Source organism: Pseudorasbora parva, chromosome 2 (assembly GCF_024679245.1).
Source record: "Pseudorasbora parva isolate DD20220531a chromosome 2, ASM2467924v1, whole genome shotgun sequence".
NCBI classification, from domain to species: Eukaryota; Metazoa; Chordata; class Actinopteri; order Cypriniformes; family Gobionidae; genus Pseudorasbora; species Pseudorasbora parva.
This window is the reverse complement of record NC_090173.1, coordinates 20,959,267-20,977,001: the sequence shown is the minus strand read 5'-3', so window position 1 is coordinate 20,977,001 and position 17,735 is coordinate 20,959,267. Positions and strand designations below refer to the sequence as shown.

The 17,735-nt window shown below is 39.9% G+C and overlaps 1 protein-coding gene across 2 annotated transcripts in view; it reads right to left on the bottom strand.

The window, feature by feature from the left end:
- The window catches only part of LOC137094173 (protein shisa-9), a 98,926-nt gene extending 92,628 nt beyond the window's left edge, over nucleotides 1–6,298 (bottom strand). Inside the window, exons 1-2 of one of the 2 annotated variants that reach the window (XM_067459508.1) lie at nucleotides 6,005–6,298; nucleotides 3,600–4,795 (exon numbers count right to left, since the gene is read on the bottom strand). In XM_067459508.1, the coding sequence (XP_067315609.1) occupies nucleotides 3,600–4,144 (545 nt within the window). In that variant the 5' untranslated portion in view covers nucleotides 4,145–4,795; nucleotides 6,005–6,298. The remainder of the gene's footprint in view (nucleotides 1–3,599; nucleotides 4,796–6,004) is intronic. The other variant, XM_067459498.1, reaches the window with a different exon arrangement.
- Nucleotides 6,299–17,735: the final 11,437 nt, after the last annotated feature.

Sequence of the window (17,735 nt, the reverse complement as noted above, 5' to 3'; positions counted from 1 at the left end):
ATATAAAAACCGGTGAAGTATTCCTTTAAGAGGTGGGCTCAGACGCTGGTATGCATGTAGTGTGATCGCTAACCACGCCGCAGCACGAACAGCTAACACTCTTGTTCGCACTACTCATCATTACGACAGCAAACATCTATTACTAATTGGATAGTGCACTTTTCAATTAATTAGAGTATATGATGTTTAAAACTGGTTTTCACCTTTGATGAACAGGAATTGTAGTTTGCGAGTAAAGCTGCAAACATCAGCTGCTTCCATTATAATCTTCTGATATGTGCAACACAATAAAGTGAGAATCGCTGCATGGCATAAAAGATAAATCTATTTGGCAATCTATTAGGGAAAGTGCTTTTCTTCCTGTTTTCTTTCAAACAAAAAGTTTGATCGTGAATGACGTAAGCGTTGCTCCATCCCGGAACGGTAAGTGCAGTGTGAGAGCAGGCCAGCGGGGGAGTGGGAAGGGAAGGGTGGGGGCAATCCTGCCAGGGCACAGTAAAAGGCAGGCAATCGTGCCTAGTTGAGTACGCCCTCAAACACTCTCTCGGTCTCTGTTTACTAGCTCTGTCTTGGTCAAATTTGGCATGTCCGACCAAGAGACTTGTCAAGCATGCACATAAAAATAATACAAGTAGAAAACAGCACGTTTGTACGGTCCAACCATCACTTGTATAAACCCATAACACTAGCAGCGAATGCACACGTTTGCAAACGTACTCACATATGATATGCCCTTCAAATACACTGAAGGTAATTATTAAAGGTCAGATTATGCATGAAAACGTAAAGCCTGAAGGACTGCCAGCACGGTTTGTTTGCTCAGAGCGCACGTGCATTCGCACATCCAAATGAAGCACATCATTTCGGTTTCTAGACGTTTCACCAGTCATTAGTCACTGTTCTGACCCTGCGATTTTATAAGGTCAGTGGCATAGGATGGTGTGTGTGTGTGTGTGTGTGTGTGTGTGTGTGTGTGTGTGTGTGTGTGTGTGTGTGTGTGTGTGTGTGTGTGTGTGTGTGTGTGTGTGTGTGTGTGTGTGTGTGTGTGTGTGTGTGTGTGTGTGTGTGTGTGTGTGTGTGTGTGTGTGTGTGTGTGTGTGTGTGTGCGTGCGCACGTTGGGCTCTATACTGGCTGATGTTTGTGTTGGATGAATCCAGACCTCATTGGATTTTCAAAGCTGGTCAATAGAATCACTCTCTCGTTGAGCCTCTGTATTTCATCCCAACACCCACTATAGTTAACTTGTGCCATTATGACACACACTTTATTTAGCTACTTTTGGCACCCATTTATCAAGCCTCATTAAGCTTTCCTATGATAAATCGTGTTAAATTACAACAAGCTGGCTATACACTTTGCTAGCTTGCCCTTCCAACACTGCCTGAGTCATTGGGCACATCACACACACACACACAATTCCTGTGTTTACAGAAACCCAAGTACGTCCTTACCAAGTGAAACTCTCATAAACTTTAATACATTCAGAAATATGTCTCTGCCATGTGATTTGTTTTTACCCACCCCCTAAAATCATCAAACAGCGGATAATCTATCATCCGCTCTCTCGCGCACTCACTTTCTATCTTGGGCATGGCATGCTTCCAGCCCTTATCAATAACCCTCATTAAATCATGGTGGTGTCTGTCTGCCATGCCACATTACAGATGAGAGACAGATAGCTGGACTGACGTCCACTCTTCCCACCCCCAGAGGAAAGCACTCCGCTTCCCCTCACGCTGAAAAGACCAAAGTGTCAACTTTATTTACATTATGATGGTGCTGAGTGCTTTAAAATAGTTATTTCTTTTCCTTTTTATTTCCAGACGTGATATAGTCAGAACACATAACAGATAAGTACAAACATTTTAATTTTTCATGGTGCTTCTTTTTTAATTGATTTCAGCTAGTGCTGTACAGTTCCACTAAAGCAAAAGCTGAGCTAGAAATAAACATGAACATATGATCTTAGAAATACAGTGGGGTGCAAATGTCTGAGACCACATTAAAGTCTGCATTTTGAAATAAGACAAAAAAGGTACTATATAAAATGAAGTTACTAATCAAATGATAAATGTGACTGTACAAACGGTCAGATGTTCTTCCTTCCATTGAAGCACATACACACTTGTCATCTTAAATCATGCAGGAGAGCGTTTATCAGGTTTTATACGAATTTGTATAGTTCATGTTTTTTTAGAGCTGCTTTCATTTAAAGGGTTAGTCCCCCCCCCCCCCCAAAAAAAATCTGTCATTAATTCCTCACCCTCATGTCATTCGACACCCATCACACCTCCGTTCATCTTCAGAACACAAATGAAGATATTTCTATTGAAAATCCGATGGCTCAGACAGCCCTTCATTGACACCAATGTCATTTCCTCTCTCAAGACCCATAAAAGGCACTAAAGACGTTACAAAGCCCATCTCACTACAGTGGCTCTACAATCATTTTATGAAGACACGAGAATAGTTTCTGTGCGCCAAAAACCCCCTAATTAACGACTTATAGCTGACTTCAAAACACTTTCTTCATAAAACTATTGTAGAGCCACTGTAGTGAGATGGGCTTTGTATCGACGTCTTTAGTGCCTTTATGGGTCTTGAGAGAGGAAATGACATTGGTGTCAATGAAGGCCTTTCTGAGCCATCGGATTTCAACAAAAATATCTTCATTTGTGTTCTGAAGATGAACGGAGGTCTTACGGGTGTCGAACGACACGAGGGTGAGGAATTAATGACAGCATTTTCAGGTGAATTAACTCTTTAAAGCATATCCCCCTGAGACAAGAGATTTATGCATTTAGAACAGTAAACTAGTTTTTCTTAGTCAGAAGAACAGTTTAATAATCTAAAAAAAAACTCTAATTTGCCTAAACAAAACAGTTATTTATAAAATGGCATTTCTAAACCATGGCTTAACATTGTTATTTGCATATTTGCAGTGCCAGTGTAATTGATTGGAAGAACGCAGCACACGACATGTTTACATAAAAGCTCTAGCAATGCACATCCTCGTATTGCTGATCGTACTATCAAGTTTATACTAAAGGGAAATTTCTGACTATAAAGGAAAGAAAGAAGTCTCTTCTTGACTCAAATTGTTGCGTTTTCTGTCAGCATTTGACCTCTTAATCACTGAATTTACTGTTTATATACAATGTGCAGTGTTTCCGTGACTGCCCAAAGCACACAAATAAGAGTACGCAATCAGTTGTCTGTTGCTAAACATCCAGAGGTAACATTTTAACACTGCAAAAGCGCTGTTACCCTGATCCAGCCCTAAAATGGTTCTCTTATGAAAAGGGTTTGTCTGCTATTGGATAACATAGAGAATGCATGGCGATTTTTGCCTGAATCTCCTCCTCAGATTTTTCTGCTGAGAAAAACACCCTCGCACGAGTTTCCTCTACAGATTCAGAAGAGATCTCAAACTGTGTTCAGATTTACCAAGATGCAAAACTCAGAGGTTTACAGAGATTTTTACAGCTCTGTACTTCTACTGCATGTCAACAGTTGTCTCGTTTTTATTTTGCTCGTGAAGCAATATCTACATATGAGACATATCAGAGAACTTAATTAGCGAGCAACACCCACTCACCTGGAGTTTGTCATGTCCGTCTGTCCTCCTTGACTTTTTTCCAGGCCCAGTTTGGTGAAGATCCCAACCAGCACCATGATGGCCACCACTCCACATATAATATACACGATCATGTGAGTGCGGTCTCGATCCGGTTCCTCCTGGACATCCGTCACCGGAGCCGCCGGCTTGCCCGTGTTGGCCCACACCGGCGTGTCGTAGTTGGAACAAGACGTCTGGTCCAGGCTGTGGATCTTGAACTGGCAGCAAAATCGATAGAAACATGAGCCGCAGCAGAACAGGTAGATTCCAGCGTTACAGTTAAACGGAGGATCCCATTGGCCCATCACGTCATAGTAACCCCAACAACGACTTCCAGCTGACGGGATTTCTTCTGCTTCTGCCCCCGGGGTCGCAAGAGTGACCTCCGGAGCACCAGACGGAGCAGCCGTCCGATTGGTGGCTTGCACACCTGTGCTGGCAGTGTTGGATTTTTGACCGTATGAGATGTAGCTCAACAGTAAAATAGCAGTTAACACATTCATAAACAGGTGTGAGGCAGCCATAATCTTCTTCGAGTAATCCCACAATGCGTATCCCAGAATGCAACCACGCCACTGGGGACAGTTAAACCAATGGAGTTTAGTTAATGTGAACCAAGAAAGCAAGTTTGCTGAGCAAAGAGTTATGTCTCCAAGTTTAGAGCAGTTTTATTGCTGACTTGTTGTCCGGCTCCTAGGAGAACGGCAAGCTGATACAGGGAAAGCAGCCCTCATCAGTGAACAAGACGGAGAGCTTTCCACGCCACTTCAGCACACAACATGCTCGCTGTTGTCATCACTACAGGGAGAGAGCGAGAGCAAGCAAGATTCCTCCCCTTTGGAGAGACTCCAGAGACTCCAGGATCTCACCCTGAGACAAACTGTTCCGTGGCCCGGGAAGGAAAAAAAAAACAGCACTTGGTAAAATTCCAGTTCAGAAGCCTGAAGGAATCGCAGCGTTGGAATCAAGCCTTATCCGTGATCTTTGTCCTACCGAACGTTGCGTGATGCCAGCGAGGAAGAGGTGCGTCACGCTACAGTTCGTAGGTAATCTACAAGTCATTCTCGGTGTTTTTCACTCTTCTGTTCTCTCAGAGGAATATCTGTTGTTCTTTAGTCCCCCTGATGCTTATGTTTTCAAAATCAAGGTGTCTTCCTTCTGCTCAGTTCTGTCCCCTGTGACAAAACATCAGACATTTTTTCACACACTATAGTAGTTTTAGTTTTTAGACTCTAGTTTATAAAGAAAAATGTTTTTTTTATTATGTATTCATGCACTTACTAGGTATGTACATATATATATATAGTATGCTTTCACTTACTCTAATACGTAAATGTTAATCAGAATGTATAGTTATAGGTCTAAATATATACAAATCGAAATATATAAATCTAAATGACAATAGAATAAATATACATTTGATATAATTAGGAGCCAAAACAGCTCTTCTTTTTGAATATCTGATCTGATCTGCTGAACTCTGTTCTGTGTGTGAACATGCAGCTGTATCTCACATCGGGCACTTTTGATCAGATATTCTCTCTCGTTCACACACTCTGCTTCTCTGCTTCACAAACATACTTGCAGTCCCCACAAGAAAGAGCAGTCACAAATGAGATCTTTTTAACATCTCCATTCTTTCTCCTATAGACCACAGTCTGCATTCAATGGAGGGCTTCTGCTGCTCAGATGTTTCTTCTGAAGAGAGTTTCAAAAGAAATCGCAACATTTTTTTCAAACTGCTCTGACTGGACCAAAACATTGAAGTCTGTGATTTCAATATGAGCGCTCAAACTCATTTCTAATCTAAATCAAAATGATCTGAGCTACGCTATTCAAATTGTTTCACTTGCTCCAAAGAAATTTTAACAGAAACATCTGAGACAAAGTTGCTACTCAAACAAACACAAGTGAGAAGTCTCCTGAGCTATAAAAGAGCAACCTCTGAGCGACGTCAACGCATTTTCCTCTGGGTTTGTGTGGCTTCTTTGGGGCCTCTTCTCAGTTTTTCTATCATTTTGCTGCTCTCTTTCCTTTTGCTGTCCTTCTGAATCTACCACACACACACACACAATGAAAAAGAGGGTCTCAGCATTACTCGGTTTCTTCACTTAGAAACCACGCACAAAACACAAAACGCTCTCTCTCTCTCTCTCACACACACACACACACACACACACACACACAAATGCTAAAAGTCACAACAGCACACCTAATCCAGCTCCCAAAGCACCTGCTCTAAGCTCCCTCTCTATGCCTGTCTTTCTCCATGTGGATGAGGCAAAATGCACGATGCAGATGCACACGTCTCAGAATGCAACAGATCAGCTTCCTACAACGGAGGAAATGCTTCTGAAGCGTAGAATCTGAATCCATCGGCTTACCCATACGCTGTTTATGAAAACAGGCATACTGTATATTGATATATGTATAGGATTGTTATAGATATATCGCTATATGTATGTGTTTTCACTGGAGGCTCTGAAGAAGTTCTCCTCAGAAAAAGAAAAAGTGACAGTGGATGACAGATGAGTGAGGAAGACCAACAGATGGCAGGTAATCTTTATTCTCCTCAGTTTTTTCGTCCCAGTGCATTCCCGCTTCTCCGTTCTCCGCCTGCCAGATTCCGTGTTCCAGGGATGGTGTGTTCCCGTGTGGAGTCAGGAACGAATGATAGTGGCTTGTGCTCCCTCTCTCTCCCCCTCTCTCTCTCCCTCCCTCACTCTCTCTCTCTCTCACTCAGTTTGTCTCGTGAGCGAATGAGCGTATCTCGTTTGCTGACTCGCCCCCCCCCTCTCCCTTTTTTTCCTTCTGTCATTGACACCTTCTCCCTCCTTTGTCCCATGCATGTTTTGTTCTCACTGTTCAAAAATATTCCTGTCGTTTCCCCCTGTTTCTGTCTGTTCCCGCCTCTTGTTTGCCATATGTTTATCTGCACTCACTGTCTCCACAACCTGCTATCTTTTTTTGTGTGTCAATCAAGAGGGTAAGTTTGATTTTGACATGGATGGGGTTCATGCCAACCTTTTTTTGTATTTATGATAGACTTTTATTTCCATTTTGAGGTCATCTAAAGCCTTTAAAGTCACCATGAAACAGATGTTGTGTCTTTTCTTCCCAATTGTGACATATCCAAGTGAAAAATAATAAAGCTTCTATCCGTGCTTCTCAAACAATAAAAAAAAAAAGTAGGGCGACTTGATGTTGTCCATTGGGAATTGATTGCATGTTTGGGGTTTGCTATTGCTTTGATGTCATTTGAGTGACTGGTTGTCCCGCCCTTGCATCGGTAAACAAATTGTTAGAAAAGAGAGATTTGATTAAAGAGGACACATTCATTTTTTATGAAATATTGATGTGCACCAATAAATCATTTAAAATAAATACTGGAATATTCCATAAAAAAAAATAAGAATTGTCCATTTTGATTTCATGGTGACTTTATGCCAACACTTTTGTCTTTAAGGGGCTTCCTAATGGCTTTGTACATTAACTTTGTTTTAAAATTTGAAATGAATTAGGCCGATGATGAATGAATATTGCAGTAAAAACTTTTTAACTGCGCATGTCGTCTTTAATCAAAATGTCTTCCCCTTGCTCTTGCAGCGGCGCGAGGCCGGGGCAAACTGTCACTCACATGACATCACAGAAATAGCAAACCACAACCATCCAATCAATTCCTTATGGACAAAATCAAGTCCCACCATTTTTCTTGTTCGAGTAGCCTTTTCACTATACACTCACCTAAAGTATTATTAGGACCACCATACTAATACTGTGTTTGACCCCCTTTCGCCTTCAGAGCTGCCTTAATTCTACGTGGCATTGATTCAACAAGGTGCTGAAAGCATTCTTTAGAAATGTTGGCACATATTGATCGGATAGCATCTTGCAGTTGATGGAGATTTGTGGGGGCCATTATAGTACAGTGAACTCATTGTCATGTTCAAGAAACCAGTTTGAAATGATTCAAGCTTTGTGACATGGTGAATTATCCTGCTGGAAGTAGCCATCAGAGGATGGGTACATAGTGGTCATAAAGGGATGGACATGGTCAGAAACAATACTCAGGTAGGCTGTGTCATTTAAACAATGCCCAATTGGCACTAAGGGGTCCAAAGTGTGCCAAGAAAACATCCCCCACACCATTACACCACCACCACCAGCCTGCACAGTGGTAACAAAGCATGATGGATCCATGTTCTAATTCTGTTTACACCAAATTCTGACTCTACCATCTAAATGTCTCAACAGAAATCAAGACTTCAACTGCCCAATTTTGGTGAGCTTGTGTAAATTGTAGCCTCTTTTTCCTGTTTGTAGTGGAGATGAGTGGTACCCGGTGGGGTCTTCTGCTGTTGTAGCCCATCCGCCTCAAGTTTGTGTGTGTTGTGGCTACACAAATGCTCTGCCTCATACCTCGGTTGTAACGAGTGGTTATTTCAGTCAAAGTTGCTCTTCTATCAGCTTGAATCAGTCGGCCCATTCTCCTCTGACCTCTAGCATCAACAAGGCATTTTCTTCCACAGGACTGCCGCATACTGGATGTTTTTCCCTTTTCACACCATTTTAAATTCCATTGTAAACCCTAGAAATGATTGTGTGTGTGAAAATCCCAGTAACTGAGCAGATTGTGAACTTCTCAGACCGGCCCGTCTGGCACCAACAACCATTCCACGCTCAAAATTGCTTAAATCACCTTTCTTTCCCATTCTGACATTCAGTTTGGAGTTCAGGAGATTGTCTTAACCAGGACCACACCTCTAAATGCATTGAAGCAACTGTCATGTGATTGGTTGATTAGATAATTGCATTGATGAGAAATTGAACAGGTGTTCCGGTGAGTGTACGTCACTATAGAGAAGAAAAGACTATCTCAACTTATTTTTCATGCCGATTTAACTTCTCAGGTAATATCAGTGTTTTAATAATTTTAAATGTGGACAAAATTACAACAGGGATTATATATATTCTTTATTTGTTTGGCCAACATTTAGGGACAATTTAGTAGTCAATGGAAATTGGTATAGGAACATGATTGCCTATTAAATTCTATACTCTTGTTTCAATTATCAATTTGTCTGTCTCTCTCTCTCAAAATCTTGTGGTTCAACAGATGACTGCAGCAGTGTTTACTGAGACAGCAGGTCACAGATCTGTGTGTGTGTGTGTGTGTGTGTGTGTGTGTGTGTGTGTGTGTGTGTGTGTGTGTGTGTGTGTGTGTGTGTGTGTGTGTGTGTGTGTGTGTGTGTGTGTGTGTGTGTGTGTGTGTGTGTGTGTGTGTGTGTGTGTGTGTGTGTGTGTGTGTGTGTGTGTCACTCTTTTGGGGTTTGGCTGAGATGATGGGCAGGAAGCAGCAGGAGATTAACGGAACAGAGGAATCGTGTAGAGGAAGCAAAGACGAAAGAGAGAAATGGGAAATATGGACTGAGGAGAGAGTAAATTTAAAGGTTTGAACAGAAAGATGGGTCTTATTTCCCTTGTAAATGCAAAAATGTCGTCACGTAGAATATTTTAATCTAAAACAGCAAAGAAAAAAATATTTCCAATTTGTAGACTCTTATTTAGAAGCATAGTATAAAAATACAGGGTCTTGCAAAGGTATTTATGTCTCCTAAACAATGCAACAAAATGTAACATTTTAGTTTTCACAGAAACGTTTTTTCAATAAACCTTTGCTGCAACTGACAGTTGGGGAGGGGCGCTTAAATGTGTTGCCAATTTGTATCGTTACACTTTTGGTAGTTTATGTAAGCAAACAGTAGCTATGTTTAAATCCACCTATTTTTATGCACATTTTTTTATATGGTATAAACGACAAGATGGGCATAAGTTCTAAAAATGTGCATAAAAAACATATGCGCTTGTTTGAGTCGGATACATTTTTTTATCCAATAAGATATGCACATAAATTACAATGGAAACACATTTTCCGAATAAATTCCTTGTTGTGCATCAAAAAAAAAAAAAAAAAAAAGTGTCCTCCGTGATGGGACGGCATAACAGGACCAACCAGTGGACTGATCTTTTTTTATTTAAAAATCGCACTGTCCGACATGGATCTATTAAATTTGGGTACGACATACATGTAGACAGTATAATGATAACCTATAACCTATTTACTCATAGGCTTTGATGCAAGTTTCTATAGAAGAATAAAACGTCATCAGCATGCGCCAGTGGTAAACAAAAAGACCATAATGAATCACACTTTGGTAGTTGTAGTTTTTATGTGTGCTGAAAAAAGAGGCCGTCTTTGAACCTCTCTTGTACGACCACTGATTAGGAGCCGAGATCACAGAAATCGCTGTGATTGTTTCACAAGGGCAATATTTTGTCTAGGACGGGCGAAAATCATGCAGTGTATCCCAGGCTTTACACGACTGCGTACCCAAATGGCAGGCATCTTCCTCTGAAAGGCCTTTAGTGCGCTCTGTCTGCGTGCTCTGAGACACATCATTTATTAAAGTATGACAAATATTATGTACAGTGGCTTCTTCTACTTTATCTTATTTTGTTATTTTTAGCACCAGTTTATCAGGAAGTGATTATTTTGTTCTCTTCGAACCTACTAGATGGAATGTGCTTTTTTTTTTGCTAATGTTTTATACGATATTCCCATTTTGCACATAAATTAAATTCAAAGAAGAAATATATGTTTATTTGTCAGCAAAAGTCTGCTAGATGATTCATAATGCATGATCCGGACTTTTTGAAAGCTCCAGGGCTTTCGTGAAAACTACAGATTATACGGCTGACGGACAGTCAGATCATCAGAGGGTTATTAACAGAACAGTTGTTGTAAGGGTAGGTTAATCACTGAAAATTGTGCTGTACTTTATCTACTCTTTAAACCGCATCATGGTAAAAAAACTATGACAACAGCTGCCTTACCTGTACAAGAAAACACTTTGCTGACAGAATGGCAGTTTCTTTCAGTTTTCCCCTCCGTTTGGCCTGAAATACTGTTCTTCTGTCATCCAGTTTGAAATGCTGACTACAAACTGATATTTTTTAGATTTCCTGTCGCAATGTTCTCTCTGTATTTATGATTCATTGCAGACTTTAGCCGCTGCCTACAAAGCACTGGATCCTCTGTTGAAAACCTAAAGTAACTCACTCCCGCTAAACGTTTACTCTTTGAATTCTTCCCAGGAACAAGTCGGCACCATTATGGCTTAAAGTTTGCTAAGAAATATTTCCTACTAAAGCAATATTTCCTACTAATTTCCTCCTATTTGACTCTGGTCAAGTGTATCTATAGCAGACTGGTGGGAGTGGCCATGCACAGTGCATTACAGGTGTTGTTTTCCAGCCTATTTGGGAAATGTGAACAACAACATTTTTTCTCTGTTTACTCTATATAGCACCAAAAAAACAACATCACTTTTCTACTGAATAGGTAGCAAAGTTTTATTGAAAGCCCATTTTGCTAACATTAAAAGTACCCCTTTAAACTATCACGAAACATAGTGTCACAATGAGACAAATCACAACAATACTTTTACATCTGCTTTCGTGAGATTCACCCATTGAGAGTTGGATAAAAAGCAGCAGAGACAAGAAAATAAATGAGGTCAAAGAAAGAACAACAGGAATAGAGAGAGAAGGAAAGAATCATTTGCATATATGATAATGTTTTCGTTGAGTGTTTTGGTTGCCGGTGGCTCTGTGAGCTCTGATTGCTGTTAAATATTTCTGACTCATTTAAACGGGCTGATCTACAGCACTGATGTTTCAGAAAATGGGCCGCGGCCAACGGAGACTGGAGGAAGCTTAGCCTTCCTCTGGCCACGGGGAATCATCTCACGCAATCCATTGTCTTAAAGCTTTTGAATCACATACATATCCACATTTAGTCAGTCACATTTAAGGTTCAAGGTGTTCTCTGCAAATTGAATCCATGACTTTGGTAATTTCATCATTTGTTTCCCTGCATTTCTGTTTCTTTCTCCTCCCGTAGCATCTTTGTACTCAAAATCAGTGTCCGGGTCTGTGTTTTTGAATTATTGCTGTGGTGCAGCAGCGGCTCTCGGCACCACGGGGAAGGAACGGATGAGTCCAGAGGTCTTGTGGGAGAAATAAGGGGCGATGAGCGTTCAGGCCTGGGGTAACTTATCTTTAATCATTTCAGACCCTCTCTCTCTCTCTCTCTCTCTCTCTCTCTCTCTCTCTCTCTCTCTCTCTCTCTCTCTCTCTCTCTCTCTCTCTCTCTCTCTCTGGCCTGATCATGCCATTTCTCTTCAAAATGGAGGCAAGTAGCCTTGGATAAACCCATGTACCCATTTGCTTTGTGTTTATCTGTCTGTTCGGTTCATCTTTTTCAGGATCTGAATTCTGCATGTCTGTGATTTGCAATGCAATAGGTTTACTGGCATTTAGCATATAAGCCACAAGGGGCAGTGCATTACACTGCAAAAAAAAAAAAAACATTTTTTTTTTAAGTTCACTGTAAAAAAAAAATCAGGTCTCCAATTGAAAATTGAAAATTGAGTGATCACATCTAAAATTTTAGTTGGCCAAATTGAATTTTTGTTCATTAAATTGCATCAATTCACAGAAATTCAATTTGGCCAACTGAAAAATTTAGATGTGATCAGACACTAGAAAATGTTTTTTAAAATTTTTTTTACTGGACAATGTAATATGTTCCTTTTTTTTTCGCCTTTTCTATGTGTCAGGTTCACAGGGTGATAAGAAGACGCCAGAAAGCAAATCTATTAATGATCACTGATGAAGGCCATAAAATAATCACAAAATGATCACGACTTACAGCTTGTTGAGCACATATTTTTATTTGGACATTTCTATAGTGTGATGCCCTGCACGTGACAATGTTTTCATTGTAAATAGATACACAGAATTCTGCAAAACTAGTCAAATTATCGTGCAATTAAATAAAATAGCTTCACTTCCTTTCAAACAATGCCATTGAGAATGTCAAAATTTAAAGGAAGTGTGTGTAAGATTGTGGCCAAACCTGACACTGCAATCACTATCTCCCCTGAAATTATTTCATTAATTACTCATTAAGAAAGGCTTCAAAAAGGCCTCCATTAGCATTTAGTACATTTCCACTGACCCACTCACAAGACCCATTAAAGGCACTAAAGACTTACAAAGTCCATCTCACTACAGTGGCTGTACAATAATTTTAACAAGCCACGAGAATTAGTTTCTGTGCGCAAAAAAAAAGTTGACGTGAACTCGACGCATGTGCGAGAATATGACGCAGCTCTGCCGTTCAATACCTGACCCGGAGGAGGAGGAGCGCTGCTATCACGTGAGTTCACGTCCGAGACCTACACAGAAGACAATTTCTTGGCGGATAAAGTCATTATTTTGATTTTTTTGCGCACAAAAACTATTCTCGTCGCTTGGTAAAATGATTGTAGAGCCACTGTAGTAAGATGGACTTTGTAGCGACGTCTTTAGTGCCTTTATGGGTCTTGTGAGTGGGAATGTACTGAATGCCAATGGAGGACTATCTGCAGGCTTTCTCAGCCATCAGCGTTCAACAAAAATATCTTCATTTGTGCTCTGAAGATGAACGAAGGTCTTATGGGTGTCCAACGACATGAGGGTGAGTAATTAATGAAATAATTTTCATTTTTGGGTGAACTAATCCTTTAAGTGTTAAGGCCCATTCACACCAAGAACGATAATAATAAAGATATAGTTCTAAAAATCGTTCTCAATATAAAAATGAGTTCACAGCACAGCTATAATAAATTTCGCCATGGTAAAAAAAAAAACAGCATTCTGGGTAGGTATGTTTTGAAGCATGGCAGCTGGTTTATGCTGGTCCTTGGTTGGTCATCATGAGCTGGTCCTGAGCTGGAGCTATTGTTTCTTATAATCCACCTTCACGTGCTATCAGAAATTTGATAATTCCCACTTCTGGAGTCGTGATTACGAGCTTATCACATTCACATTTTGAAATGGGAGGGTGTTCATGTGCAATTTTTACCTAGGAACCTCATATTTACGATAATTCCGATAGCACGAGAAGGCAGCAATAGGACCAGCATTTGTCCAGCTCAAACCAGCTGCCATGCTTCAAAACATACCGCATATGCTTTATTTTTCAAAAGGACGTCATTTTCAGATTAATTTTAGCTGATGAACAAAATCATCAAAAACAGCCAATCAGAATCAATCCTGCTGTACTGAGCTTGGGCATTTAAAGCAACCGACAAGCACGTGCTTAGAATGAACATAACAATATCTTTAAAGTTTTCTTTTCTTGATATCTTTCTTGGTGTGAACGGGCCTTTAGGCATGACGGGGTATAACTGCGATAAAATCATGAATGAATAACTTTTATATAGCAACTAAGGAAATATCTTAAAAAACATATGATCTTACTAAAAACCAAACAAACTTTTTTTTAATAGTCTATTGTTTAGTGTCTCATAGAATTTTTTTTTACTCTCTCCTGTTGTTTAAACCTTCTGAAGTCATATAACTGTGTGCAATAAATGGAATCAAAAACGTATCTTTTTGATTTCCACAGAAAAGTAATTTGCAGATCTGGAACAACGTGAGGGCAGATTGTATCTGCAGCACATGTATCTGTAGGCTGGCTATACAAATAAGCGCTGTTCGCAGAGTTATTAAAAGCTATATTGTGCGGAATTTATTCATTATTCATATTTCAGTTTAGTTTATCATTTTAATTTAGTCATTTTAGGCTCATTTAAATTTTTATCTTTATTTATATTTTTAATTTTAGGCTCTAAAAATTTAAAATAAAAACAAAATTTTAAAATTTAGTCAGCTCTCTCTCCTATTTCCTCATCTCTTATTGTGACCAAACAAAAGCGATATTTCTCACCTCCACCAAGCCTCCCCCTCTTTTTGTTTTTCTCGCCGTCTTTCTCTCTCTCAGTCTGTTTGTCAGGAGCTGTCAGTCAGTATAAATTACTTTTGACTCCAGGTCCAGGAAAGAAGGCGGAAAGGGGGGATGGGGGTGTAGGTGTTGTTTTACAAGGCTAAAAGAAGAGACGAGTGTAAAAAGGTGCAAAGAGAGAGAAAAGCTGATCATGTGAGTGTGATGCTGATCATCTGAAACTTTCTAACTCTTTAACCATGAACCAAGGATGTGTCTGTCCACCTGATGTCCTTGTCAGCTTTCCATCTATATTTCAGTCTTTCCCCATCATGCATCATTTCTGCATCCATTTCCTGTTTCTTCTCCATCTTTTGGGTTTGTTTGTTTGCATTTGTGCGTGTGTGTTTCCGTGACATATAATCCCTCATGTTTGTTTTGCCCAGATACGTCTGTTCGGCTCCCCTGGCAGAAGAGTGAGTGTGTGAGATGGATGGATAGATGGAGAGAGAGAGGGAGGAAAATGTCTGTGTAATCAAACTCCTCCCTCTCTCTCTCTCTCTCTCTCTCTCTCTCTCTGTCTCCCTGCCAAATGAGCTCCTCTCTCTCTCTCTCTCTCTCTCTCTCTCTCTCTCTCTCTCTCTCTCTCTCTCTCTCTCTCTCTCTCTCTCTCTCTCTGTCTCCCTGCCAAATGAGCTCCTCTCTCTCTCTCTCTCTCTCTCTCTCTCTCTCTCTCTCTCTCTCTCTCTCTCTCTCTCTCTCTCTCTCTCTCTCTCTCTCTCTCTCTCTCTCTCTCTCTCTCTCTCTCTCTCTCTCCTGATCCCTCCATCTCCATCAGCTCAACTCCCCAATTACTTTATACCTCTATTTCACATTACTCTGTCTTTCTAGCCTAATGCACTTTTGCTTTTTCTCTCACTTCTACTCTCTTTCCTCAATCGGCAAAACACGGACAAACAGACATTTTTGGGCAAACTTGAGCATTCCGTAGCTCTTTGATCAGACTGATAATTTATTAAGATCAATAAAATATTTATCTAAGACAGACTTATTCATTATTAAAATAGCAAATTTGGCCTTTTAAAAGCCAGTGTGCAGCCAAAACATGTTTGTAATTCTTCAATAAGACTCAATGAATCAATGGGACTGTTTTGGTATTGTGTTTTTATAGCTACACTGTAGAATAGCTTGATTTAAGAGACACGTTTCCATGAAATTGTCATAAACAGAAGAGGACAGACAAGGTAAGTGACAAATAATAAGTCTTTATATGCAGGGGAATCAATCAGGTCAGTAATGCACAGGTTGATAATTGACTGAAGGCTTATCTGGAAGTGACACAGTGTTTCCTCTTATCCACAGGGATTCCAGAAAGATGACGATGGGATCTGAAGATGGCAGACAGAATACTGTTTAGGAAAGCAGGTAAGTAACTCAGGTGAGCCGGTTGAAGTCTGTAGTGTCGTCAGACCAGACAAATAGGTAAAGGGTAGGCTATGTAAAGGGAGCATTGGCTTTTGAAAGTGACTTGTGCTACGTTCCACTCCACTATTAGACAGGCACTTGCGAACTTCCCTAAGCACTTCCCCTCGGGAGAATCCCCGCCGCCATTTTGAAGTGCATTCCACTTCCAAGGGAAGTTTATATGGACAGACCCTTGCTCCCTCGATTTTAACCCAGGAAGCGAGTCTACTCATATTCAGGCAGCTTCATATACCACAATGCGGGGGGAAAGTCAGCACACCAAAGCTCCAAAAAAATAATAATAGTAGACTCACACACGGGATACGTTTAGAGCAACACAGACTCTTCATCATACAACTATAAACTGCATTGGATTGTTGAAACTGATGTTGCATCTACAGTATGCTGAAACATAAAAGACCATATAAATTGGCACATAACCATACAGACTCGCAAGGTTTACTGGAATTTACTAAATTGGTATTGTCGTACATTAAACAGATTTTTATTTACAGATCTCTAGTGTAAGTATGGGTTCCAAAATGGCCTTTAGTTGTGCATCCCTGTATTGTGGCACATTGTTCTATGGAAATGATACATTGATGATTTCTTTGTTATGGAGTCTCAGCTTTTTAAAGAAAATAGCAGTGCACTAAAATCGAACAGCAATTTTTCAGGTTTAGCACAAGAGCACACAAGGAAGAATGGATTCATTCAGCTGGGAGTCATGTCATGAATAGCTGTCACAACATGAGTGTCTTGTTAAAAGACAGAAGACCTTTGAACATCAAGTCAATTGCTTTATTCAATACTCACATTGGCAAAAGATGATCTCAACTGTAATTTTTTTGTTGTTGTTGAAAAAGTAGTGTAGTAGCTAGCCAAAACCAACAAATCTTCGCAGTATTTTGGTCTGAGCTCAAGTTTAACCCCTCCACATTTTTTTATATAAAGTGCCTTTTGACAATTATAGATGCAGTAGGCTTACTGTCAACAATTCTACTTATAAAACTTTCAAACATCCACATACTGCAAAATAAGAGGCAACATTTCATGCAAAACTGCAAATATGTCTCTCAATGTGGGTAAAATCTTTAAAAACCTGCATTTCTGAACATTGTTGCACTATCAGAATATATTTTGGAGCTTTGATGTGCCAACTTTTTCTACTTTTAGTACCCCTAAAGGTACAATTTTCTGAGAGTGTAGACTGCATTTTTGCCCTTTGAAGGAGAAGGGAGGTCACGGTTGTGAGGCATTTTACTGTTGAATGTTTCCAAGACAGCCTCACTGAAGCTCTGCTCTTAAAGTCAACTTTGAACTAACCTTTTTTAATAATTTACTTTTATAATTAACAGTGTAAGTACTAATCTACTTTTTTAATGAGCACAACAAGGCTGTGTTACCTATTTTGCATGCAAATAAGGTGTACATATAGCTGTCTTAAAGGCGAAGCCACAAAGGTCAGACAGAGAGAATGTGGAAAACTCTGACTAGATTTGGAACTGAAAACATTAATGTTGATCTCATGTTATGGAGGTAACACATTACAAGTAATTACTCAAGTATTGAGTAAAGGAACTCATTACTTTTATATTCATAACAATATCTCAGTTACTTTTTTTAAATAACTTAATGACCCCATGTTTTGACTGACAGCTCTCCTGTCTCCATGTTGAGACAAATTGGGTCTTTGTTGCTGACATTCAACCATCCAATCTAACCATAAAAAATTGTTGTATATAAATATTTTATATAAATATTACATGAATTGCACACTGCAGATAAATTAGTCGTCCCCGACTTGCAGACAGTTTTTT